The 27,446-nt window shown below is 37.2% G+C and overlaps 4 protein-coding genes across 4 annotated transcripts; all 4 read right to left on the bottom strand.

Annotated features, from left to right (window-relative positions):
* Nucleotides 1–2,858: 2,858 nt before the first annotated feature.
* On the bottom strand, nucleotides 2,859–5,250 carry LOC132172287 (putative pectinesterase/pectinesterase inhibitor 28). The gene is made up of 2 exons (XM_059583761.1): nucleotides 4,026–5,250; nucleotides 2,859–3,637 (listed from the first exon to the last, which is right to left on the bottom strand). The coding sequence occupies exons 1-2, from the start codon at nucleotides 5,053–5,055 to the stop codon at nucleotides 2,937–2,939; spliced, it is 1,731 nt and encodes a 576-aa protein (XP_059439744.1). The 5' UTR covers nucleotides 5,056–5,250; the 3' UTR covers nucleotides 2,859–2,936.
* A 4,840-nt stretch (nucleotides 5,251–10,090) lies between these two features.
* Nucleotides 10,091–12,482, bottom strand: LOC132171750 (putative pectinesterase/pectinesterase inhibitor 22). The gene is made up of 2 exons (XM_059583143.1): nucleotides 11,522–12,482; nucleotides 10,091–10,939 (listed from the first exon to the last, which is right to left on the bottom strand). The coding sequence occupies exons 1-2, from the start codon at nucleotides 12,462–12,464 to the stop codon at nucleotides 10,269–10,271; spliced, it is 1,614 nt and encodes a 537-aa protein (XP_059439126.1). The 5' UTR covers nucleotides 12,465–12,482; the 3' UTR covers nucleotides 10,091–10,268.
* Nucleotides 12,483–13,152: 670 nt separating this feature from the next.
* On the bottom strand, nucleotides 13,153–18,634 carry LOC132171218 (F-box/LRR-repeat protein 3). Its single transcript, XM_059582482.1, has 7 exons — nucleotides 17,512–18,634; nucleotides 16,194–16,319; nucleotides 15,988–16,092; nucleotides 15,487–15,886; nucleotides 15,138–15,267; nucleotides 14,748–15,042; nucleotides 13,153–13,735 (listed from the first exon to the last, which is right to left on the bottom strand). The coding sequence occupies exons 1-7, from the start codon at nucleotides 18,133–18,135 to the stop codon at nucleotides 13,490–13,492; spliced, it is 1,926 nt and encodes a 641-aa protein (XP_059438465.1). The 5' UTR covers nucleotides 18,136–18,634; the 3' UTR covers nucleotides 13,153–13,489.
* An 835-nt stretch (nucleotides 18,635–19,469) lies between these two features.
* Nucleotides 19,470–24,859, bottom strand: LOC132171340 (uncharacterized). Its single transcript, XM_059582633.1, is given in 8 exon segments — nucleotides 19,470–20,377; nucleotides 20,485–20,645; nucleotides 21,076–21,200; nucleotides 21,317–21,837; nucleotides 22,675–22,947; nucleotides 23,085–23,465; nucleotides 24,420–24,537; nucleotides 24,625–24,859. Coding segments are annotated over 8 exon segments (2,322 nt in total). The 5' UTR covers nucleotides 24,822–24,859; the 3' UTR covers nucleotides 19,470–19,831.
* Nucleotides 24,860–27,446: the final 2,587 nt, after the last annotated feature.

The raw sequence follows: 27,446 nt of genomic DNA, 5'->3' as shown, positions 1-27,446 counted from the left end.
CATTTGTCACACTCAACCATCTTAAACTATCATTTCTTTGAAAAAAAAAAAAAAAAAAAGAGGAAAAATATACTTTAGCCCATTGAATTATCATTCATTTTGTACTTATATCTTAAAACTTTAAAAAGTGACATCTAGGCCTCCTATGCTACCACTGCGTGTCAAATTAGATACTTTTGCATTTTTTTTTTCTTAAATTAATATCCTTAGAGTTGTTCAAAAATGACCATTTTAAAAAAAAAAATTTAAATTATTAAAAAATGAAGGAAAAAATAAAACTAAAAACACCAAAAAAGGGTGGGGAGCCCTTTTTCATATTAGTCCCTTACTCTTTTTTTTTTTTTTTTTTTAAATGGTTATTTTTATATATTTTTTAATAAGTTTAAGGATATTTTGGGGATAAAAATACAAAAATGTCTAATTTGACACACAATGATAGTATGTGGAACCTGGATCTCACTTTTTAAAGTTTTGAGACATATTAAATGTGTGATAGTTTGGAGAGATAAAATATATTTTTCCGAAAAAACAAAACAAAAAAAAATATTCTTTTCATTTGGTTAGACCATTAAATTAGACGGTAATTCGATTATGCGCAAAATAGTTGCAGTTTTTAGATGTAAAATTATGGAAATATCCTCAAGTAAAAATATACAAAAAATAAAAACTAAAACGAAAACCTAAATTCAACTTTCATCATTTTTGTAATCACAACACAAGAATAAAAAAATAAAAATAAAAATAAAAATTTAAAAAAAAAATCTCAATTTAATGCATCAAACTTTTAATTTTTTGCAATATCATTATTTCCGTTAGGGTTTAGAGTTAAATCAGATGGTCAAAAAGGGTGAAATGAGAAATGATCCTTATAGCCTTGTAAAATTTATAAATTACAGAATTACTCTTGAATTACAATTATTTAAAAAAAAATAGAAAAAAGAAAAGAAAAGAAAAGAGAAGAGCTGAAAGACAACTTACTCACGGTCAATCGTGGGTGCGCATACCCACTTCCACCACTTTCTTTTTTTTTCTTTTTTTTTTTTTTGAATTGAATAAGGAGAAGGGTTACAATGGAGTATCTTTCTCACTCTTGATTTGAAAAGAAAAAAGAGTAAGTGATCCTAAAAACGAAAAAGAGGTGGGCTCCTCGACTACAAACCCAAACGAAATACAACAGTGCGAAAATACATTCAAAGGTTAGGAAATTGGTCAAATAAGTGACTCAGTCTTCTCAAGGGGTCGCGCAAGGTGGTTATAGAAGCAAAATTGGCACAAATTAAGATGAACCTATCTGAATCCCTATTTGAAAATAGCAGCAACCATCGTAAGGAGGTTGAAGCCGAAGATGCATTGTCATGATCCATTGTAGGGACCGAAGAGTCAAGAGGTTCCAACACAATTTCGGCTACAAAAGTCTCCATTAGAAAATCATATCACCAAAGAGCTGGGTGACAGTAACTCATAAAACACAAATGCAGCAAAATACAACTAAATTAAGCTGCAAAACACAAGGAAAAGAGAAGTCCATGGAAAATTAAAATAACAATAATAACTAAAGCTCATCAAGCAGCAACTTCAATAGAGGACGAGGCAGATGGGAACCCGTGGGAGAGCTTCTCGTAGTAGCTCAAAAGACACACGCAGGCGCGTAAGATCCACACGGCGGCACGTGGTGATTTGGAACAGGAAGATGGTGGTAGTGGCGAAAAGTTGGGAGGCTGCTGGTGAACACAAAGGCATGGTGTGTTGGCGCTATGGAGGAACAAAAGGCGACAGATTGGGCTTGAATAGATTTGGAGCTGAGATCCACCATAGAACTATGAACGGTGCGACGGTTGGGGGTGGAACACGGCCATACGACGTCAACTAGACGGAGCAGAGATGACAGGTGAAGGACGAACGGCAATGCTGCTACTTTACGGCCAGAAAGAAAGAAAAAAGGGAAGACCGATAACAAAGGGGGGAGGAGGCACGGCCGCACTAGGCGGAAGGGAAGAGGGGACCCGGAAAAAATAACATGAAGGTGGTGGAAGGCCCTCACTTAGAAGGTGGAGAGGTTTCAAAGACAAAAAAAAAAAAAAAAAAAAAAAAAAAACCGTGTCTTGAGAGAGAGAAGAGAGCTAACTAGAAAGCCATGAGCAACTTTCTCCTCCACTTCCACCATATTAAACACAACAATCAACTGCCGGAATTCAAATGCCTCATAATTAATCATCAAAATCCCTCTCTTAGCACACTTAGAGCATGTTTGTGGTTGTCTTAAAGAGTTTAAAAGTATTTTTAATATCTAAAAAGTTGTGCCAAATAAAAAGCTGTAATGTTTGATAAAAAATTTCAAACGTACTAATTATTTGACTTTTGTTTACTCCAAAAATGGTCAAAACACACTTTTGAGAAAAACTTAAAATTAAAGCTTTTTTAACAAACTATTTTTTACTTTAAAAATTATACTTACTAACGCAATCTCAAACAAGCTCTCAACACACTCACTTTCACTCTCTCTCCAACGCAACTCTCCCAAGAGTCTCTTAGAAACCGTTGCTTTTGTTGGTCAATCTTTGTAATTAGGGGTGAAAAGACAAGCAGTATTAACCATCCGCTAACCGCACTAACCGCTTTTGAATGCGGTTAAAAAAAATCTCTAACCGCCTTTATATATATATATATATATATATATATATATGGTTAGTAAAATCTACTAATTGCCTATGCGGTTAATCGGCGGTTAATAACCCTAATAATCGCTAACTGCTTTTTAAAACAACGATGTTATATATATATATATATATATATATATATATCATCAAACCACAACAATCAATCAAGAAAACCACAAGAATCAGAGATGAACACGAACGGGCCGGAAAAACATTTTATATATTAGACGTACAGTACTCTCTCATGATCCGTATGAAATTTCTTCTACGCCGACTTAATTAACTGGTGATCATCCCACTAATGTAAGGCACTTGGGCATCCTTAATCCACTCATCACCCAAAAAGAATCTCCCTGCAGTATACTCCAACACTTCTTCACGTGTGATGTTCTTCTTCACTCCCGCCCAATTTACACGCCCTGTCGAGTTAGCGCCGGGGCCTGTGTTTTGGAATTCGGCGTAAAAGCAAGTGTCCAGCGCGAAATCCCCCACCCAAGGCAGCCACCCTTGCGGCTGGATCAAGTCGTCAATGTGGGTCTCCATGATTATGGTCCTCGAGAACGCCTTCCATGGACGACCCAGATATGCCCTGCGTTCGAATCTCACCGGGAAGAATGCCGGGTCTGAGACGATGCTGCAGCCTTGCAGGACAATACCAGACGCCTGCAGGCTCTCCTTCCTGCCTTGTGCGGTCACGATGCATTGTTGGTTGTCCATTGGCTTTCGGACGACGAATGTGCAATTTTGGAAGATGGCGGTGGCGTCACCGAAGACGAAGTCAATTGTGCCGGAGATGGTGCAGTCGCGGTAGAATTGGCGCTTTGTGTGGACGTAAAGGGTGTCTTGGTACCCATCCATGGAGCAGTTGTAGAATGTTGAAAAGTCGGATTGGACCTTCAGTGCCACCGCCTGATGTTTCGCGGCACCGGCGGAGTTCTCAAACCCAATATTCTTGGCAGTGAAGTAATCTCCGGTTACAGCTGCACGCACATGTTAAATTATTATTTCTCACAAAGATAATCATATCATAGAAATGAACATGCTACCTTAATTAGCAATTATAACATAATGCCATTAATAAGGCTGTATCGAGCTACTCACGAACATACAGGCTCGGGATCGGCAAATCGTTCACAATAAAAATTCACTTTTTTTTTTCTTTTTTTTTTTTCTTTCAAGCCTTAATTTGTTGATCCGATCAAATAATAATTTTCACTATCATGTCATCTCAGTTTTTGACATTTCGAATTACAGTTTTACCTTTAAAATCGCTCATTTTTTAAAACAAACATAGTTACATGCGGTTTGAAAACGAGAATTGTTCTCAACTTTTGGTATGGAGGGGACGATTTGGTTAGAATTACGTACCAAAGGTTGAAGTTTTGAAGGTGGGTGTGCCATCAATGTAGCTCTGGTTTCCTGTGATCCTTGTCTTTTGAGCTCCATCACCGATCATCATAACATGTGTCATTGACGTGTTTATGTGGACATACTCCTCATAAACTCCTTCCTTGATGTAGATTACAAAGGTCTGGTTGCTTCTCTTTGGGATTTCAAGCACTGCCTCATTGATGGTCTTGAACTTTCCACTCCCATCCTTAGCCACAATAATGTTGGGCTCAATCTCGGTCGGAATCACCTGGAGGAGTCTCCGAACTCCGGGATTCGACCAGTTGTCGCTGACAACATCTCGAAGGAGACGACGGCGGCTGCCACCAAACCCCGGAATCTGTAAGTCTGCTAGTAAACTTGACATGCCAGAGACAATGGCTAGGCCATTGCTGCTCAAGTGCATGGCTGTGGTCAAAGCCTCCCTCATTTTCTTTCCCGCATCACCTGTTGTGTTCTGGAATCCATCCAAGCAAGTTTCTTGGTATGTGACGACAGCGCTTAGCCAAGTCCTCAAATCAATAACCACGTCATCAAGTTTGGTGATATCTAAATCCCCAAATCGGCTGGCAGAGTGCTGCAGCTCATCAACCGCAAAGTCCATGAGCTCTTTGCAATCCTCGAGGGCCTTCTTGGCCATTGGATCCTTCTCCAGATCTTGCAAGAGGGTTGACTTCTTAGCACCCTCGTTGATTTGGTTCATTGCAGCCTTAAACACAGCAATGATGAGTTCTCTGGAGTCTGTCGTGTTTCCTGCCACAGAGGAGAGGCTGCTGACACATTCCCGTTTGTAATCAGTGGGAGCGCAGATTGATTGGATGGCTTTGGATGAGGTGTATATATCGTCATCAGACTTGCTACCATTTTTAGAATCGTTGGATTTGTTTTGATCATGGCTAAGGCTAACACCGACAGTGACAGCAACCACCATGGCTACAAGAAAAATGGAAGAGAAACTGATGAGGGCAATTCTCTTTCTTCTGCGTGAATCATCATCACCATTAGACATTTTGAACCTTGAGGGAGTAAATTAAAGGAATAACAAATAAGCTTTGTTTTTCTTTCTTTGGATCAAAAAATTAAGTTCTCCCTGCAAGGCAAGAAATGGAGGGCTATAGGTGCTCAAAATGCATAAGGAAAAGAAAGATAGAAAGAAAGGGGCTTCAGAGCTTTTTTGATCAAGCTTTGGAGTCCCCTTCGAAGATTAAGATCATAGGTGTTTGATAATTGGGTTTTGAGGGAATGATATATATATATATATGGGATGGGAGAAGAAAGAAAGCCATGGATCTAATTAAAGAAAGAAGGTTATAACAAACGCATAAAAACATGAGGCTTGGAGATATGGTTGCTGTCCACTTCTCCTTTTTTGTCTAAAAAATGAAAGGTGAAAAATAGAAGGGGGGAGGAGAGGCACCTTGTTGATGGTTAAGAGAAAAAACACGGGTTAAAATACAAATACCAATAAACAATTAATATTGACAGAAAAATAATTCACAGTTCCAAATAGCATGAGTTAGATGTCCAGCCAAATATTGTAACATATTATATATGAAACCTTTGCCTTTTTTTTAAATATAAAAAAAAAAAAAAAAAAAAAAAAAAAACTTACATTTTAACCACCTTTAACTATCATTTGTTTACAAGTTGCTGGCATAAGCTACTACTTGTTATACTCAACCGTCTTAAACTATCATTTCTAAGAAAAAAAAAAAAAAAAAACTCCTTCCCATTAGGCCAGTCCATTAAATTAGACGGGATCTGATTATGAAGAGAACACATGCAGTTTTTAGATGTAAAATAATATAAATTAATAGCCTCAAATAAAAAAATAAAAAAAAAATACAATTTTTTTAAAATAAAAAAATAAAAAAAAATAAAAAAGAAAAAAAGAAAGATAAGTGATTGTTGAACGACCACAGTTAATTGGAGGTGGCCAGGTGGCTTTTTTCTCTTTTTTATTTTATTTTATTTTTTAATTTGAGTTTAAATAGCTTCAAGGATATATAAGCGGACAAAGTTTTCCTCCAAACTTCTTCCAATCTAATCTCTAAAATTGACATGTGTCCTCAAACATGTGAGAAGTTTTTTTTAATACCCTAATGTCCACAATCCACCGTTAACTCCAAAAATCTTTCATCTAAAATTTGTTTTCTCCCTTACGTCTAATCTTCCTCACGTCTCCGCCTCTCCCTCCCCTACGGCACCCAACAATACTTGTAGAGAAAGTAGCCTGGGAATTAGGAGAATCTTGTTGCCCCACCGCACCTTTTTGTTATAAAATTGACAAACCCAGAAAATTATATGACAAACCCAAAAAATTAGAGAAAACGGATAATAGAGAAAAATTGTAAAGATTAGAAAATTCAACGCCCTTGGTGAGAGTTTTCTAAGCTTTACCAAAAGCAAGGCTTTGATTTGAGGCAGGGAGATTGATCTTCCTGTGTCTTGGTCTCTGTATTCAAGAAGGAATTGCAAAAAGTCCTTGCTTTCTTTCTTCTTTGGCCCCTCTACTTTTAATCTTTTTCGACGATCAATTACAAGATCAAATATCCTCTTGATCCAACCAAATATCTTCTTTATATCCCTCCCCACCCCTTGTATGTCAAATCTCTGCAAGGTTTTTTTTGGGTGCCATCAGGGGCGGAACTACATGTATGGGTGGGGGGACGAATGTCCCCCAAAGTTGTCAAAATTTTCTATAAAGTACATATATTTTATTTATCTATCCCCCAAATTTAGAAATTTGTCCCTCCAAATTTAAAAAAATGTCCCCCCAAACTCTCTTTCTCATTGTACTCTCTCTAAAAGACTTTTTTTTTCCTCTCACACTCTCTCTCTCTCGGACCAGACTCTATCTCTCTAAAACCAAAAAGTCTTACCGCTAGCTGTAATTTGTTGTGTTCATTCCTATCACCTATGTCTTGCTGCTTGCAGTTCATCTGAACGAAGTCTTGCTGTTCAGTGTTCACCTCAGTTCTCAACAAACAATTGTGCAGGCTCTTCGTCACTTCATCTTATCTCAAAGTTCCTTTAATCCTTTCAATCTTTTGTCTTTGTGGCTTAAATGCATTGTTAATTTGTTACTTTGTTACTTTGTTAGATATATATTTTTTATTCATTAGAAAATACACTTGGAGTCTTGCAAATTGCAAGTTTCAATGTTGCAGAGGGAGTGGGCATGGAGTGTAAACTTAGTGGCCAAGTGTCCCAAGTGTCAAGTGAGTATGTGTTAGTGGCTTAGTGAATTAGAAAAAAAATTAAATTAAATAATGACTTGGACGCTTAGGACTAGCTGCTTAGTTAATAGTTATTAGTTGGTGTGGGCTGTATGGCTTAGTTGTTAAAGATTAAAACTAACATTTTGACTTAACTAATTTTTAAGATTTCATGAGATTAAAATTTGGGTTATTTTTATTATTGTAGGCTGCAGCATTGTTTTGGCTTGTCTCAGAATCTCAATATTATTGTTGTTGGGAGCTTTAGGAGAAACAATTCATACAATTTTTCTTGAACCATATAGATTGTGCTTAGTTTATATTGCTAATAATTTATGCTATTATGTGTTTTGATGCCATAAGATTAAGATTTTGAATAAGTATTTACTGTATTTTAATGTAGAAAAATTATACAAGTTTTGTTTTTTAGCTTTCATTGTTGTTAATTAACTTAAATATTTGATGGGTTTGAACTCATAATTTATTTGGCATTCTTTCACTTGTTAGTGGTAATAAGAAATATAATAAAATTCTAACAAAAATGACTTGTGCTTTACTATGAAATTATATCTCACCATATGTATCTATAAGTAGGTGTTACTATGGTCACGCCCAAGTAAGATAGCCACAATTGATCTCTCCGGCCTACCCTTTTAATTAGAAAAAAAAAATATATATATATATATATATCGTCCCCCCACACTCAAAAGCATGGTTCCACCCCTAGGTGCCATAGGGGAGGGAGAGATGAAGGCGTGAGGCCGTAAGGGAGAAAATAAATTCTAGGCGGATGGAAGATTTTTGGAGTTAACGGTGGTTTATGCACATTAGGGTATTAAAAAAAACATGTGAGAAGTACATGTTTGAAGTCACATGTACAACTTAATTTGGAGGAAAACTTATCACATTTTTTATAGGATTAACTACTTTATTAGCATCTTGATTTACATTTTTTTACCTTTTCTCCCTATGTTTGTAAAACAGCAAAATGTGATACATAACCTATGGGAAATAGCAAAATCGATACCTCGTTAGTTTCTATCAGTCTAAATTAACGAAATTCCACGTCATCGACACATATCACTCCCAAAATATGCTACGTGCCTTAAAAATTAAAAAAAATTAATAATAAAAAAATTGAAAAAAAAAAAAAAAAAAAAATTAATATCTTGTTCACCTCAACGAGCTCGCTTTGGCTGATGTGATGAAGGTTGACGGCCAAAGATTCAACTTGCTCTTCAATGATTAGGCTTCCCAAAGTGTACCCAGATTCAACTTGCTATTTTTTTATTTTTTATTTTTGGAACATGTGGCATATTTTGGGAGTGACACATGTCGATAGCGTGGAATTTTGTTAATTTAGACTAACGAAAACTAATGAGGTATCGATTTTTGCTATTTTCCATAGGTTAGGTATCACATTTTGCTGTTTTGCAAACATAAGAGAGAAAAAATTAAGAAGTGTAAACCAAGGTACTAATAAAGTTGTTAACCCTTTTTTATATGTGATATTTTTTAAAAGTGTTTCAATGCTTAGAGACGGCTTAAATTTTGTAATTTAAGAATTTACAATTTGTCTAAAATTGTAGATGATCTAGCTTGATAAAAAAAACCATACTAATTAGGGGAAGAAGAAAACAAAAATACATGTAGAAAACCACGGAGACAGCTAAAAACCAGTACTGTAACTCCTTTTTCATTTGAGATATGATAGGGGCTCAACTAAACCACATTTAAGACCCAACTTTTACTTGCGTGGCACAAAGCTACATAAGAGTTGTGTCAAGTTCAAAATTGAAATTTCAAAAAAGAGAAAAAATCAAAACATATGTTCACAAAAGTTGGGTTTTAGATGGGGCTCAGTTGAGCCCCAAGATACATATATGCAACATATATAATAATCTTCGAGATAATAGCTTAATTAACATTGTAATAAGTGGCAATTTAATGTATTTATAGAATGCTTATATAATGTATAATTTATAAGCATAAATCTAAATATCCATAAGCCTAAATCCATTACAATTTCTTTGGTATCCTAGCTTTCCAATGACAATAATAAGCCTTGTTATAACAGTTTTTGGTATGGTGTGATAAGCACGCTCCAAGAAGTGAATCTGAGTAATATATGATTAATGTGCAATAATTCAGTCTAAGGTTGTACCTAGGGTCCAAATCTGGTCCTTCCAGGTCCGCACCCAAAATTTCAAAAAAATCTTTTCACAATTAACCTCAATATTCTTACTTTTTATATCACATTAATCACTTTTTATTACTATTCAAATAAAAAAAATTATTACAAAACAAAATTTTTCACTTTTTTATACAAAACATTTTTACTTTTTTTCTTTCACATCAATCAAATCTGCTATAATTTCGGCCCACTTCCTAAGTCTACTCATTTGCCAAACATAATCTATATTCTTCCAGTCCAGTTCTACCCTCGGGAGTCATCGCTTTCTAGGCTTTCTCGGGTTATGCCAGACCTGGGATTTGGATCGATAGTTTTTTGTGGGCCGGCATCGGTGGGCCTCTGTATCTGGCAACGTTTAGTTGAGTGGGTTTATTCCCAATAAGCATCAACACTAAAAAAAAATTATGAATGATAGGTAAATATAATATACATTGAAAGGTAAGATACTGTGAACGGACTTTAATTATGGAGCTTTGATGAAACAACCTTTCTTTCTTTTTTTCTTTTTTCTTTTTTTAATTTGATGAAACAACTTAAAGGATTAAAGACGTTTTTGGCATTTGTGGTTTAACGCAATATTAAATGGACCCATCTAGTTGATAAATGTATACATCCAATCAACTCCCATCACAATGTGAAACTTGTCCAATACACATTACATAGCCTATTCAACAAGGTTTAATCTGTGTCACTAACTAACACGATAATACCATGTGCTTATTTTAATCTGTGTCAATATTCTAGGACTGTTTTCCACTAGTACTAAACCATGAAAATGAGCACAACTGACATAATATTAAGATACAATGCTTAATTGCCTAAACCCGCTGTAAACTTGATGCCGGTACCCGGCAACCACGACCGCCCGTCGATGAACCGCCCAACGGTGAAGAAATTAGCGGTGGCAGCATCTCTAATAATGTGATACCCCGGCCATGTGACCCGTCCGGAAAGCACTGCCCCGGGCCCATAGTTCCTATATTCCCCATACCACAATGTGGTCAAGGCAAAGTCTCCATACCACTCAAGCCACCCTCTTGGCTGGACTAGACCACCCATGTAAGTGTTAATAAAAACAGTCCTAGAATATTGCTTCCATGGCCTCCCTAAATAGGTTGGTTGGGTAGCAAAAATGTAGCTATCTTGGATTGAAAACCCAGTGCTCTGATGTGGGTTTTTCCTTCCTTGGGCTGTGATTGTGACCTTTTGTAGTGGAAGAGGCACTCTGGTGAATATTTTGCAATTTTGGAGGACGGCTGCCCCATTACCAAAAATGAAGTCTATGGTGCCATATATATTACATTCACGGTAGAATTGGCGGAGAGAATGGGCATAGAGGGTGTCTTGGTACCCTTCCATGCTGCACCGGTAGAAGGCCGACTGGTCGGAGTCGACACGGAGCGCAACAGCTTGATGGTTTTCGGGTCCGGCCATGTTCCGAAACGTTATGTCCCTTGCTATAAATCCCTTCCCGGAGACCGCTACAAGCAACAACAACAAAAATTCATTACCAAAAGAAGTCATTTGCGTGCTAGGAAAAAAGAAAAAAAAAAAAAAAAAAAAAAAAAGACCTTTGCTTACCTCCCAAAATATCGAATTTTGTAATCATAATCTTAAACTTTTAATTTTTGCAATGTAGGTATCTCAAGAATTTTTCCCTATTAATTTCACCCATTTGTTTTGTTAAAATGCCCAAAATGTCCCACTTTCCAAAAAAAAAAAAAAAGGTGTGAAAATTCAGGTGACCCACAGCCAAATGTGGATCTAGACTGACCCACGGCTGGCGGTGGATCACCATAATTTTCATTTATTTTTATTTGAAAGGGGGGCATTTTGGACCTTTTAGAAGAAAAAAAAAAAAAAAGGGTGATGTTAAAAGGAAAAAATTATTGGGATATTGAAATTGCAAAAATTAAAAGTTACGGTGTTACTTTCGAGGGTATAATTGAAGTTTCTCAAACAAAAACGAACGTGACTTGAATTATGTAATTAATGCAAAATTTGGTACTATTGTGACATGGGCCAACAAAAAACATTAAGAAATAGAAAGGCAAGTTACTCACCAACAGTTGCAGTTCGAAATGTTGTCCATCCTTGCATGAAATGTCGATTGCCTGTGACAATGGTCTGTCTCATCCCATCGCCAACAATCATAATATTGGTTTTCTTCTTCTTCATATCTATGTTCTCCCTATAAACTCCCTTCTTCACATATATGATATACCTCCTATTGCTATAGCTTGGAGCTGCTACAATGGCTTCTGTGATTGTGCGATAGTGGCCACTCCCATCCAACGCCACAATGGCATCTACGTGCATGCCTTTTGTACGAGATTTCAGAAGCTCTTGATCGCCTTCTGTCATCCATTTCGGAAACTCCGAACTTTTCTCTGTTTTTGTTGTACTATTTCGAGGTGGCTTGAATGGCAAGCTATGTAATTGAGTGTACAAAGCCAAAACATTGCCAATAAGCTGCGTGACTTCTTTCAAGCTTCCTCTAATGAAACGTTCGACATGTCTGTCTGTGCCCTCAAAGCCTTCGAGGCAGGTGTCCTGGTTACTCAGCGCAGCACTCAGCCATGCTTTTAGATTTCCTTCGTAGTGAACGCTCTTGAAACCTGCTCGAATGTTCTTCATCTCGGCTAACGACCATGCCAATTCGGAGACGGAGAAGTCGAGAAGCTCCTTGCAATCCTCCGTTGCTATTTGCTCACGGTAGCTGAAAGACAAGGAATTGAACTTTGTGATCGTTTCGATGGCTAGCCTCGCTTCGTTGAGCGTCATCCTAAGCGCGGCGGTTATGATCGAAGACGGGTTTGCAGGCTCCGTTTTTTCTAGCTCGGACTGCATGTTTGAGAGGCATGAGTTTTGGTTGTCAATGTTGATGCAAGCTTGTGTCATCATGGCTTGCATGGTTTGGTCTGGTTCGTTTGAGGAGGGTCCATGGGAGAGAGCTTCAAGGTGGGGTAAAAGGATGAGAAGAAGAAGAAAATTTGCCAAGGCCATGCTTTAATTTTGGGTATGAAAAGGAAGGAGAAAGGAAGAGTTGTTTATGGTTGTTTTGCAGAAGAAAATAAATTATTTATAAGTGAGAATATGTGGGGGATTGTTTGCTTTCAAAGTAACGTTTTAATCTTTTGGGTTTTAAAGTTACTTTCTTTTATGCGTTTTCCCTAGGCAAAGTTCAAGCACTTGTGCTTTCTTTCGAGGGCACGGTTTAGTATTATTCCTCTCTATTTCGTCCTGTTGCTAAGTATTAGAATGCTTCTCTAAATTGGATTCTGTATAGCTTGTTGCATGTGTTGCACAATCAACGGATTCCTTGCTCGCACCATCTTTTGGAGAATCATAGGAGCACATGGTGTTAAAGCCCACACCCAGTTCACATTGTCATGGAATATAAAGAATCATAGGCAGCATCGAGCGGGGAGTGTAACCTAAGTAAACCATCTTATGCCCTAGCATACTAGCTTGGACGGATAAAGATTCACAACAATTTTCACCTGCCTTTTCACACTGACAATCCAGGCATCAAATTGCTGGAAATCCGAATCTGACTCGGACAAGTAGAAGTGGACTATTCTCACAAGACATCATAAAACTAAGAAAAATAAATAGAGAACCATTTTACATTTGGGGGGAAGAAAAAAGAACAAAGCAAAATTCTGAGTGTTTATGTTAATGTCACTTCATCAAATTTAAATTCCTAATTGAATTGAAAAGAAATTCAAGTTATACATCCTGCCTCAACCAATATGGCTCTAAATTGGCCATTGAGCAAGGCTTAGTCCCATGAAAAGAAAGAAAACAAGAAGGGACAAGGGGGTGAAGAATCAAAACACACACAAAAAGGTCAAAATAAACAAACAAAAAACTGCTTTCTTATGCCATTGTGGTATTAATCTATTGTGACAACTTAAAAAAACCAACCTTTCGGTGAAACCCTTTTCCCAAAAGAGTAGGGTACCTGCAAGATTTTCAAGAAAATTGTTTCTGACTTGCAAATATACTTTGAGTTTGAGATGTGTAGTTTAATCCCATCTAATCTTGCAACCCCTTGCATGCAGGGTCTCAAGTATCTCTGAAGAAAGTAAGCATCTGAGCGGTCTAATTAACTTAACCTTTCTGATCCGCACAGAGGATGCCCTAAGTGCAAGCTCAAACCCTTTTAATGTGACTTTCGTGAGGTGCACCAGCTTGGCATCCTGCAGGCGTGTTAGGTTCCCCATCACCATGCACAGCCCCACATCTGAGACAGAGCAATAGCTCATATTTATCTGCCATGCACCATTTATATACATCAGTAAAAACCACTCTTCCAAGATCCAAAATCACTATAAGGATTCTAGTTGATGATGTGCAGCCAAAAAAGAAGGCGATTTATACCGAAAATGGGTTCTGTATTTTACAAAAAAATCTTACTTCTGTTGCATTCAGTTTTTATCTAGTTTTAATCCGACAATATTATTTATGCGACATATTGAACTAGAGATTCCATTCCAAAGAGGATAAAGCTTGCTAGTAAGCATAATAACAACTAAATTTTGAGGAATGTTACTGTTTGAAGTTCGGAAAATATGTAAGAGGAGAATCCACCGCAAAACTATGGACATATAGGCTTTGCTTGATAAAAAAACATAGGAAAATGGTAAGACACAAGTGCAGATGGTGGGGTATTATAGCAGTGGATCTCTGAATCTGTTGTAGGAGGTGACAGCTATCAACTCTATCAAAGGAGTCAAAGGAGTAAGGATCCCTCAGTGTCTTTCAAGCGCTGGAAAGGAAAACGTAGACCACTCAAGAGACTTTGAAAGCTCATTATCTTATTTGCCTAAACGTTCAAAATAGTGTGATACTTAAACAGAATGGAAGCTACCTCACAGTGTGGCTTACTCATATGGTAGGTTAGTTATTCTCATATCATCTCTCTTTCTCATACCCCTTCATCTTTCTTTTTTTCCTCCTTTTCTACACAAAATTTGTTTTCAACATATAAAACAAAAGGTAGAAGCAATTGAAGAAAAAGAACAGGAAGTGATACTGTCTTGAAAACACCTTGAAAATGCAAGAGCAAAGTAATGAAACGTGCATGGTATGCATTCTTTATAGCTTTACATGCATTACCACACAATTTTCATTTCCAATTCCAACCAACTCCCCCCTAATCCTAGATATCATTGTCAAATAGCTATAAGCTTGATGGCTATGTTAGTCAAGAATAGTTTTTAGTACTCCCATCTTTTTTCTGTAAAACAACCCTCATTCCAATTCAAGATAAGGAAACCATACCTGTCGCATATTCCGTGAGTAGTAAGCAAGTGCCCAGAAGCCTGGGTCATCAATCGTTCCACAATGTTTCAAATCCAAATCTGCCAGTCTCTTACACCCAGCTGCAACCGCTGTCAAACCCATACTTGTGATGTTGACAAGTCCACGCATCTCCAGGTCGGCGAGGTCCTCAAAGTAGCCGATATACTGCATCCCCCTGTCGGTAACCCCACTGCAGTATGACAAGTTCAGCTTCGTCAACTTCTTGCAACCACTCAATAGCGCAGCGAATCCATCATCTCCTATACCAGTACAGCTGCAACCCAAGACAGAAAGATCAATCAATGAATTCACCTTAACTATGTGTCAACTCTCAATACATAATCAAATTGACTAGCGGGCTTAGATTACCGATATAAATCAAGTTCAGTAATTTTTGTACAATTACAAGCGATATAAGCCAATCCCTTGTCTGTTATGTTTGTACACAGTCCTAATTTCAAGCATGAAAGTTCTGAACATCTAGACAAATATTGCAGTCCTGCAAATAAGAAGAGAGTTACTCTCAAAAGTGTCAGAGATTATTTGGAATGCAAGTGCCACAATGAATTTGAACAAGGACATAACTAATGCAGGCTTAAGATAATGAAACAGATGGAGGATCTGCATGCATATTAACTACATTTTCTAAAAGCAATGAAGGCAGATTAACCATAGTTAATGTTCATGACACTCATCGGGAATTACTTTCAAAACTTGCCTTTGTCAGTTACCCCACAACAATCCGTGAGATCAAGCTCCTCGAGTCGCAAGCAACATGATCCAAGCTGATCGAGACTCTTCTCAGTGACCATATCACAAGACTCTAACTTTAGGCACACAAGGTTCCTGCAAGAGTTTGCTAAAGCAGAAAGGGCTGCATCAGTGAGGGAGCGGCAACACGTTAGATTGACAATCTTCAAATCTACACAGCCTGATACTAGCTGCATGATGCCCGTGTTTGTCACACCAATGCATTTGCTCAACCCAATTTCCACCAACGACTTGCAATTGGTGCTGATGATCTGAAAGCTTGAGTCAGAAACTTGAGCACCATCAATTCTTATTGTGTTCAGGTTCTTCAAGTCCTTCAAGCAGTGGAGAGCCATTGCCGTAAGCCCCTGCAGGTAACTCCAAGATCTAAGTACTAAGAACTATGCTTACAAAAAGAAAAATCAGTGAAACCAGATACATGCACCAAAGAGCTATGAAATTCACTCACCGAAAAACAGTATCCAGCATTGAGCTGCAGAAGACCACTATGTCCTCTAACTACTGACATTAAACCCGAGGAATTAACAAGATCACACCTCGAAATATCAATCACCTGCAGCCCTTGAAAATTACACAGTTTACATTACAATTAATTATTACTAATGTCAACCATGTTATGTGTAAAATATTCAACCCAACTATAAAATATTTCACCTGTAGCAATGGGCATCTATTTTCGAGAAACCACAATCCAACATAATCTACTAAAGGGCACCCCACGATGGCCAAAACCTCCAGTTTCGGCAGAGAAGCAATTGAACGTAGAGATTCACATGTAACCTGAAACCCAGCTATGCATCATATTTCTTTGGTAAGTATACCATACGTCATATTTCACAAGCATAGTATTTTTGTAAAGGAAAAAGGCACCTAAACCGAAAAATCTCTGTTTGCTTGCTGAAAATAAAGGTAAACAATAGAAGAGATTTTCCAATCTATATCTAGCATGCTGTTTGGTCACCAAAATATGATGTTCTCACCCCAACTTAACCAAACGGCCACAATGCCCTTGGTTGGGCAGATAAACCATAAAAATCTAGCATTTAAAACTTCAACTCGTTCACCATTCTTCTTCCACTTTCTCAGCATCCTAACAGAAAAAGTGGAAGAAGAAGAATATTGTCCCATTTCGAAAAAAGAAAAAAACAATAGAGACGATTGAAAAACTAAAATTTTTATTTAAAAAAAAAAAAAAAACAGGCATATAGTAGTACTAGTACTTCCTGCGCAGAGCTTTCAGTTGTATGAAGAGATGGAAAAAAACCTTGAAATATGACACATTAAGAAAACTTCAAATTAGAAGAAACAGGATCAAAAAACAGAGCAAAGACTAGAAAAATAAATCAATAAATGAGGGGAAAAAAAAAGAGAAGCCTAATCTTTTACTGTCATAAATTAGAAACATACTCCCAAAAGAAAATTAATGGCGCTAGCCCTCTCTGTCTGTCGGTCTCTCTCTCTTAATATATTAAAATTCAAACATTCAACTTCCTCATTTTCTCATCAACCAAACAAGCACCCACGAGCTTCTAAACTTGATGAAGAAAAAACAAGCAATGCAAAGAGCAAAATGTGAAATTGAAGTACACCACCTTGCTTCACTGTAGCCCCAATTACCTTCATTCTCATTTTTGTATGAAGCCATGAATTACCTTCATTTTCTCTATTCTATTAGCAAACCCATGTACCAGATCATGAAATACTTTTAAATTTCAACTCCCAAATCTAAGAACTCCTATTTCAATCCCATTACCCACATCTTCACATCAACTGCTATATAGCATCAAAATAAGATTAATGTTATTTAGTAAACTACTATATAACACGGAAATAACATCAAAATCAACTGTGATTTTTTTCGTTTATAGGTCGTCGTTAATATAAAGACTGAATTTTACTGGCACATAATCAAATTGTATTACACTCGTATAACAATCTTATTCTTCAAAAAAAGAGAGTGAGGAACTCGAACCTTTAGATATGAGACATCAAGAGCCTTCAAGCCGAAGCACTTCTTGCACAAAAGATCGACACCCAGATCAGAGATCTCCATGCACCACTTCAAGCTCAGCCTCTCCAGTCTCTCACACCCAACCGCAATCTTCGCCAACCCAACATCGCTAATTCCCACGCACTTATCCATCCTCAGCTCCCTCAACCCTTTGGCGCACGATATCGCAGAGGCCTCTCTGTCGCCGTACTTCCAACAGTGAGACACGTCCAGTGCCTCCAGACACGGACACGCACGTGCCAGCATCTCCAACCCGGAGTATCTCAACCCGGTTGCCCGACTCAGTGTGAGCCGGGTCAAGTACCGGGTCCAATTCTTTGACTCGGGCCGAGAGAGTAAGACCGACACGGTCCCGTCCTCGATTCGCGGGCAAACCGAGAGGTCGAGGGAGTCGAGGTTTGTGTACTTGGAGAGCAGGCTCTGTAGGAACTCGAAGCGGAGGACTCGGAGGGACCGCCGGCTCGCCAAGTCGACTCGGAGGAAGTCCCTGCATACAAGTCGCCACGTCTTCCGGTCCTTGTCGGAGCTGAGTTTGATATAAACTCGGATCAGCAGGTCTTCGGTTAATACAGAAAGCGACGACATTTACAATGGGTTTTTGTTTTGTTCGTGAAAATTAACGTTTTTGTTTTCTTTTTCCTTCTTTGGTGAAATTTAGGATTGGGGTTTTCGTGCTCAGGTCAGGTGGGTAGTTTTGGAGAGAATCCGAAACCAACCGACTCGGGTTTTACTCGTCCGGATTATTATCTCGGTGTTTTGTTTCGGGTTATGGAGAAGAAGTAAATCGGAGTTTTTGTTGAGCCAAAAAAATTACAGAGACAGAGAGAGAGAGATGGTTATGGACTTATGGAAATGGAACGGCGGTGAGAGTGGTTTTAGACCGTTGCATTGCGGCCTGTTTCGGTGGCTATAATCGAACAGTGAAGGTGTACGGAGGGGACACTGGAGAGAACACGTGGCAAGAAGAGAGAGATGAACCGGAGAATAGAGTCGAAGAGCGTGGGTTCCAGGAAACCGCCGGAGCTTTAGAAAAGGTCATGGAGTACTGTTTCGTACGGTTGTTGGAGGGACCCACCTAGATGTGCGAAGACCGTACATATATTTGTTTGACTTCAACAATTATTAATAGAAAGAAAGAAATGGCAGGTGCTACTTAATTGACTGAAGAGGCAAGGTTGCGGGGACCACAGCCACCTGTGCACGTGCTTTCACGCAATTTCCGACACAGGCTTTTCGTTTTCTATTTCTTCACGTGGTGCTACGTTTACCAAAATGGATGTAATTCTCATAAGAGCTGATTACTCCTTTTCAATCTCACTTTTTTATATATGTTAAGTGCTTATGGATTTTTTTTTTTTTTTTTTTTTTTTTTAAGGGATCATTATTTCTCTTTCAATTCTTAAAAAATAATATATACTTAAAAGACTAGAATAATATTAGAAGAACACCTAACATTTTCAAAAAAAAATTACATCAGCCCAATAATAAGAGTGCGATGAAAGATACGTGTTTAAAAGAAATTTTTCTTAAAAATATGATAATTTATTTTAAATGAATGATCTTTATCATGTCATTTATTTTAAAATAAAATATATATTTTCAAAAAAAAAAAAACCTTCTTTAACCACACTAAGAGGTGGTTGGGCAGCTTGGGCCACCCCTTCAAAACTTTTGAAGGGTGATCCGACCATCTCAAAAGTTTTTAAGAGTGATCTATTATCTCAAAAGCTTTTGAGGGGTGGTCAACCACCCCCTCGAGGGTTATGAAATAATCCTACCATCTCTAAATGAGTGATCAGCCACCCCTTCAATTCTAAAAAGGGCTAACCCACACTATTTGCAATGAATTTTTTCAAGAACTCTTCTTCTCTATATGTTTAATGGATCATGACCCATTTGTTCAATCATAAAAATGTGTAATTGGTTGAGGAAAGTTCACTTTTTTCCCCAAATTTTACAATTGGTACATGGCATGAAATTTTCTCAACAGCCCCTCTGTTTGCTTGTCTTGAAAAATCTTTTCTTCACCCAAATCAACCTGTTTTATACTTTTCTTCTGCTGACCATATATTTCTGATCTCTGCTGCCATCTATGTTTCTCTCTTAATTAATGAACGATCAGCTAAACTTGTCAAAGAACACTTTATTCATGTACTATTATACCAACCCAAGAAATCATGAAGCTCACAACCTTGCTATAAGTCACAGCATACTTTGGAATTTCAATACTTTTCAGTGTTGATTTGTCTGTAGAAAAAAAAAAAAAAAAAAGGTTGTTTTCTCATGTAATAATCCCTCGCTTGTACAAATTATCACTGCCTTCCACTGGTGAGTAATTAAAAGCCGGTTGCCTTGTGATATGATCTACTCCATCTGATCCCATCACTGCCTTGGCATTCCAATACCAAGGTTGAAGATAAGGTGAAAAAATAGAAGATGAACAAGAAGAAGGATGAAGTATTACAGAACCCCAATCTCTTGCTCCAAGCTTTGCTTCCTTTAATCTTCTCCTGGTTAGCAAGCATCCCAGATCTTCCTTTTTCATCATTGACACACTTCTGAGTATCGAAATGCATAAAAGGAGGACCATTACTGCATCCTCTTCAGGCAACAATTCAACCACCAATAGCTTCCAATTCAAAAGAGCTGTTGCTCTTCCAGTTGGGTTCTCCTCTGTGAACCTAACAAGCGTCACAAACCCCTCCTCTTCTTCATCCTCCTCTTCCTCTTCCTCTTCCTCTTCCTTGTTTTGGCTTTCTTCATCCTTGTTCTCTGACTTCATCTTCTTTACTTGATACTGCATTTTTCGCCCTTTCAATAGCTTCATCTGCCTCAAATGATGGGATTATAGTCTAAATTATCAACCAAAGCATCTAAGATTGCTTATGTAGTACACATGATTGTAAGAGAAAAAGAACTAAAGTTCTACCCTACCGATGATTCTGGAGACATTTGATTTCCCAGACAAAAACTCAGGCCGGATATAGATGTAGATGATTCCCAACCTATCATAAGTTCATCTCCTGTTGAAAATTTCCATGCAGCTTTCCATTGTTCTGGTGGTTCTTTTGGTGTTGCCGTTCCAACCACTTTCTCTGTACTAGATGGCAACAATGGCAGCAAAAATGTTTAAAATTTAATTCTATAGACATACAAAGCTGATTCTTTAAAGAGAACAGAAGAGCTAGCATTAACATATATGATTTCTTAAGAAAGAAAGAAAAAAATCCGCTTCTCATGTACTTTGCTTTATAAGAGAAGGCATAAATTCTTATGCTGTCCTTGCACAAATGATATACATAATGGGAATTTTCATTTGTAGCACTTGGAATCTTAGTCTACTTGGGTGTGGAGAAAGACAGGGCAAGGAAATAATTCAAAGCTTTGCATCTTATTTTTAACATGAGACAAGCAACCTCGGAAAACCTTTCGACCAAATTGAGACAAGATTTCATAATCCTAAGACTTCCCTCTTCAATTTCTAATGTCAGATTCTGCATTTGTGAAAACTTAAAAACAACGCACCTGGGGCTTTCCCAATTGGACCTGCGACATAAGACCAAGAACCTTCTCGTATCTCTATAATCCTATCCTCCCATTTCACAGCTGTGGGAATTTCACCTCCTCTTCTCCAAAACCCTCCTCCCACCCTACAGTTAGTATTCAAATTGTGTTAGTAAGTAACGGACAACGGTACCATAACACTCACTCAAAAGGATTGAAAGTTTTCTTCAAAAGAACAAAGGTTGAAGTTTTGAAAGCTTACCTCATTCTAACGACAAAGCACTCTCTCCCTGCATGATCAAGAACAGTCCGAGATAACCAACGACCTTCCTGAGGCCGATACCGATTCATTCTCAGAATCACATCTGATATCATGGCCCCTGAATTATCTGTCACTCGGTCAGGTACACATTTCAACAAGTAAGGTGCTTGAACTGGTGTAGTTATTGAAGCGACTATTCTTGCTTGTTGAGCAACTTCTCTTTCCAAAGTTAGAGAGGGTGCTCTTAGCAAGTCATTCCAATGGAATGTAACAATTGCTTGCAGGCTACTTCCTTTGAAACAGTGGCCACCTTCACGACGAAGTTCAAGTACGACTCCCTTTGTTCCAAACTCACAATAGAGATTCCAAGCTTTATGCCAAGAATCATACCGAAAGTCCGAGATGGATTTATCGAGCTTCAACTCCCTGTGACATCTTAACATGCTGAGACGGAGTAATTCACATGTAACATCTTGTTGAGCAGCCTTCATACCAGAGTTGAGCTTTAGGAACACACATACCTGTGTTTAAAATAACAGCAATTGGTTCACTAATGCAGACATGAAGCACCTCTATTTGTCTTTTGTTGCAGAAACAAAAGGACATTTCCTCGAACCGTTGTATCAAAAACTAAATTTCATTGATTAAGCTGGCATTTGTTGCATACATGGAGTACCCTTAATTGAATAACTAGTGCCCTCATATGGAGCTGCCTTTCCCAAAATGAATTACCCCTAATTAGGTTGCTTTGATTGAGGTATATCTAACTAAATAACCTTGCTAAATTAAATTGAGTTTTACTGAACTTAATTCACTCACTATCTAGAACCCACAGAAGCAAGATGAAGTGGGGGCACCCCAACAAAGAACTCTCAAAATCAGCATAGTTACCTAAAATAATTTACTCTTCTCATAAGTTTCCCAAAGAGGATGATAATATCTAGAAGAAAACACATTTTACAATATTGTCAAATTATGATTAAGAAAAAATTTCCATTACTTCATCTTTCTTCCATTGAATCAATAAATATTGATATCTATGGAATTTGATCGTTAATGCACCACTTATTCATGAAACTCTTTTGGAATTGATCATGAATATTAACACACCAATTATTTATGAAACTCTCAAATCCTTTAATCCAGTTTTAGTCTAACCACAATTGCACCCTGTCCTTTTTCCTTTTCTACTTAAAAAAGTAAAAACATTAATAAACAACTTTCAACACAAAAAACTCAAAACTACTTTCACATTTACGTCACATCAAAACACTTATTCAACCAAAAAAACGAAGAAGAAAAAACGTTATTTAGAAAATGACGAATACACTAAGAAAAAGAGTGAGTGCTAACCAGACCTCAAGTAAGAACCTTGGTAGCATGGACTTGTACTTGGAGTTAACATCTGTGTCTGATACCTCCCAGTAAATTGGCTGCTTGACTGAGCCAATTTTATCCGATTCCAAGACTACTTCTCCACCAGCTTTCCCATATGGCTGATCATATGTCCTCTCCCACAACATGTTGGTCTCTTTCACCTCTTTTTCCTTCACACTTTCCCACACACTCACCACCTTCCCCATATCACCCTCCATCTCCTTCAAGTCCTCTTCATATACCGTTGGGTAGCTCTGATTTATTGCACACCAGAAATCAGAAACATATATACTCGTATTACATAGATACTTCTTTGAATGAAAAAAGCTAATAGATGCAAACAAAATTAACCCAGAAAAACCAAATAGCAATTGATAGAGAGAAAACCAACCTGATGGGTCAACCACATTAGTAGAATATCTGAGGCAGGCACCAAACGAGAACACTCATCAGAAAATCTCTGCAACATGCTCAAAAATCCCTTTTACCTTTGCCTTGCTGCAATTAAGTAGACAATTTCGGACCTATATTCCTCTGAGAATTTGGAATACAAAGATCTATGCTTTGTGACTTCCACCAAGAGTTGTTCGTTTGTGACAAGTGGGATTGGCGTGTCTGAATCGGCTTCATTCTCGAATGGCTCAGATGGGTATTTACGTTTCCAACTTTCTTTGCATCTCATCAATGCATACTCTTCGTTCTCTTCATTAAAAATCGCTGGTTTTCCAATGAGTTTTGAGAACCTTAGCTCGCAATATTGCCGGTAATTCACCTGGAAAATTGTGTTGTCATTTCATAATCAATTAAATGATAACATAAAATATTTAATTAAAACGAAAAGTAAGCAATAAAAATAGGATTCAAACTTAAAATTTTTGCTTTTTATACTATGTTAATTAATCATTTAATTAAATCTCATTTTAATACCTGAAAATTGCATGTTTTTAAAAGTAACAGTTTTGGTACATGGATTTTTAAAAACATCACGATTTTAGCAATTATAACATCGAATTATCAAAATTTGTAACGTTAGTATAATGTATTCCACGTAAAATTTAAAAATTAAAAATTTATCCTATAAAAAAATATTTCTTTTTTAAAAAAAAACACATAAATGCAACCCACCGACACGTTTTGCATCACGAATTAAAATTGTATCCAATTAATTATAGTGAAAGGGTACTTTTGTCTCATAAAAAAATAAAAAGACAAAAATACTCCTCAAATATAAGTAAGTAACTGATATCTCTCAAGTTCATTTAAAATGAAGAGGATTGTGTTCCATGCATGTAATTTCTTAAGACAAATATATGGGGAGTGCTAATTAATTAAGGAGCCAAACAAATGAATTCAGAAATTTTTTCAAATTGACGTGGCAAACCGTGAGTGGCAGACGAGAAAGAGGAAATTGTATTTTTTTAATTTAAAAACTTTTGCCACGTCAATTTTTAAAAAAAATTTGAGTTCATTTATTTAGCTTTCTAGCACTTCTCAAAATATATACCTATATATATCACTTGTTTTATCTTTTGTTTCAACTAGGGTCCAAAATGTGGGCATTACTGACAAAAAGTTTTTATTTTCTTTCTTTATAAAAATTAAAAAATTAAAAAATATATATATATATATAAAAAAAAATAAAAAATAAAAAGACAACTTTTATTTTCTTTTCTCATGCTTTCTCAGCAACCAAAGGAAACTTTAATGAGAGATAACTGTGGCTTACCGGATTCAAAGTGTGACAAAACCAAACCCACTCGACATCAAGAGGAGGAAGAAGCATAGGAGGAGTTGAACCCACCACCGTCAGATCAGAAACCAACGGCATCCACACCTCATCGTACCTGCAAATTAATCAAACCAACACTTTTCACCGTCCGATGATCAGATTAGTACTTCAACAAAAAGGCCTAGCTAGAGCCGTTCTTCACCTTCTTATAGCTTCAACAACCGTTGCTTTCTCATGAAGCCACCGAGCCTCCGCCACCGACCTCAGGAACCCGATATTTCGCCTCGAAGCCGATACGAGATCCACCCCCACTCGTATCGCTTCCACTTCCGATATCTCGCTGAGGCTTCTTCCCGATATGTTGACCGAAATTTCAGAGCCGTTGCGGCTTTCCGACATGTCGTAGAGACACAGAGAGAGAGAGAGAGAGAGAGAGAGAGTGACGACGGAGACAGAGATTTGTGACTAATAAACTCACATGGGGTTTGTTTTGTTTAATGATTTGAGAGAACAAAAGAGAATATTATTACGAGGGAGAGTGACAGTTTAAGGTCTGAAAAATTAGCCACGTGGCAAGTCCGATCAATGGAGTTGTCGGGTAGAAGAAGGGGTTGGATGGTTCGATGTCTTTAATCATTGCATGTGATTATATAATCTAGATTGAAATATTTAAGCCTAATTTAGATGGTAGTAGGAGTGCCTATAGGGATTCTTTGATAAAGCAGTTGATTGCAAATTTAGTCAAGGAATACTTGTACAACAGGATAAAGACCCTACAAAACTTGTTGAGATTACAAGAGGAGGAACACTATATGCTTAAATTAGCAAGAAAATATAAAATTTGATGTATTGCCTTAATGAGGGTCAAGGTTTATTTGAAAGATTGTGTGATTTTACTTGAAATGATTGTATCTCCGCTCTTTATATAAAGTGTCGTGTTTGCTGATGGGGTATAACTTTAGCCAGGTGCTAGGCTAGATTCCTTGCTTTACAGATTATGGCCTTAGCCAAATTCTTTGCATGAGGGGTTAGAATCATAGAGCGGTTGTCCTCGACAATATAATTTCGGCATTCGTTATGCTAACACCGCTAGTGAGCTACCAGGTTTTCTCCCCTACTCGGGTCTTATTAATTTGTGCTACTCTACTTCCTTGCGTTGGCCTTTTGCGATTGGTCTTGAAGTTTGGATTTTATCGTCGTGATGGTATAATTAGCCATTTGCGAAATAGAAGTTCAAACTCGAAAAATAGTTCATCCTAAGATTAATTAAATTTATAAAATCTACTCCATGTATTTAATAGTCTTGGCATGTCGCTATTTAAAAATCATAATAGAATCATGGTGTCTTACTTTTATACACGCAAAATTTATCTCAAGTGTGGTCCATTTTTTTATGGGTCCCAAAAAAAAATGAGCCCAATCCACATGGGGCACATGTGGGTGCAATAGATTTGAGTATAAGAAATGCCAAGGCAGCCAGCCACTCCCATGATGAGGTGGGTGAGCACTACACAACGCTGGGCACGGATGATATGGACAGCATACAAGTTGGTGCCCACGATACAAGTTGGTCCCCACGATACAAGTTGGTCCATTTTATGACCGTTGATCAGTACGACTTTTAGGTAAAATAGTCAAAAGAGAGTCGAAGATCACATGGATATATGGATTCGGTAGTTTAATATGGAAGGGCGGTTGAGACTTGGGAGTGCAATGTCGTTTTCAATATTTATCCAAAAAGAAGTCAAGGTTTAGAGATTTTATTCTTCATGTTAAGGGATAATCTCATTCAAACGAAACGACAAATACATAAAACCTCGATTGTTCTAATTAATTTTCAGGGAAACTAGGTGTGTTATCAGTTATCACCCACACTCAATTATTGAGTGTTCTTATGATCAAAGAGGAATTTTAGCCTAGTTGGAGGATTAATGGTCTAGGTTTAATTTTAAGTGTTTCATGAAAAAAATTTTAAAAAGAGTGAAATTAGATTTAAACCATTAAACAACTACGATTCATTAAATTTGAACCATTAAATTAAGAGTTAAACTTTAATCAGGAGGATGAGGTGTAAAAGCCATCCTTTATAGCATCCATTCATAAGCTGACACATAAACTAAAGCACAATAAGCTCACAAAATTAACCTCCAACCAAATACACTTGATGAAGAAAAGAGAAAGAAGGAGAAAGAAGAAAGGAGAGAAAGAAAAAAATAGACATGTGGCTGTGGGTCTCTTGAAGCGGCGTTGGTGACCCACGGTTGGCCAAACCAACCACCTTCTCCAACGCTGTGAGTCACATTTTATGGCTTTTAGGGTGATAAAATTCATAAAGGGTTAACCTTTAACTTCTAGGTTTTAGTGTTGAATCTAAAATCGAGTTTTAAGGCATTAAAAACAAATATTAGAGCATTAGAAATGAGTTTTAAGGCGGGTCACAGCCCGTCAAACCCGTGGGTTACGCTAGCCACGCCCCATGTCGTGGGTCTCTAGCCTGGGTTCGTTGGCTATGGAATTTTTTTTTCTTTCTCATTTTGATTTGGTATGGTTAATCTCACTTTCATTTTTTGCATTTTTCTTAAATGGATGATGTGTTTAGGGGCTCTCTTAAATTAAATTTTATATGACATGCACATCAACAATTCACTTGAGGATTGTAATATTCTCCACAAATGAAATAAAAACATAACAAATATTATTTTATTAACTTTATTTTGGACAAATTTTGAAAGATCACAGTCGAACAATGTCATCAAACACCAACTACAAGCCTACAAGGGCAGAGGGTGGGGGCATGGCCCTAAAATTTTTGAATAATAATAATAATAATAATAATAATAATAAAAAAGACCCCCGCAAAAATATGAAAAGAAACTGTTTTTTTATCTAAAAATCCAAAAAATTAACCTTCAAAATCAGAAATAACTAGTATTTTTTTTTCTTAAGAATCAAAAGTTTAGCCCTCCAAAAGACCTCTTATAATACAATTATTTATATGGCATTTTTTCATTAATAAGAACGAAA

This window comes from Corylus avellana, chromosome ca2 (genome assembly GCF_901000735.1).
Source record: "Corylus avellana chromosome ca2, CavTom2PMs-1.0".
Lineage (NCBI taxonomy): Eukaryota > Viridiplantae > Streptophyta > Magnoliopsida > Fagales > Betulaceae > Corylus > Corylus avellana.
Note: the sequence above shows the minus strand (reverse complement) of the source record. Positions and strands in the feature narration are given on the sequence as shown.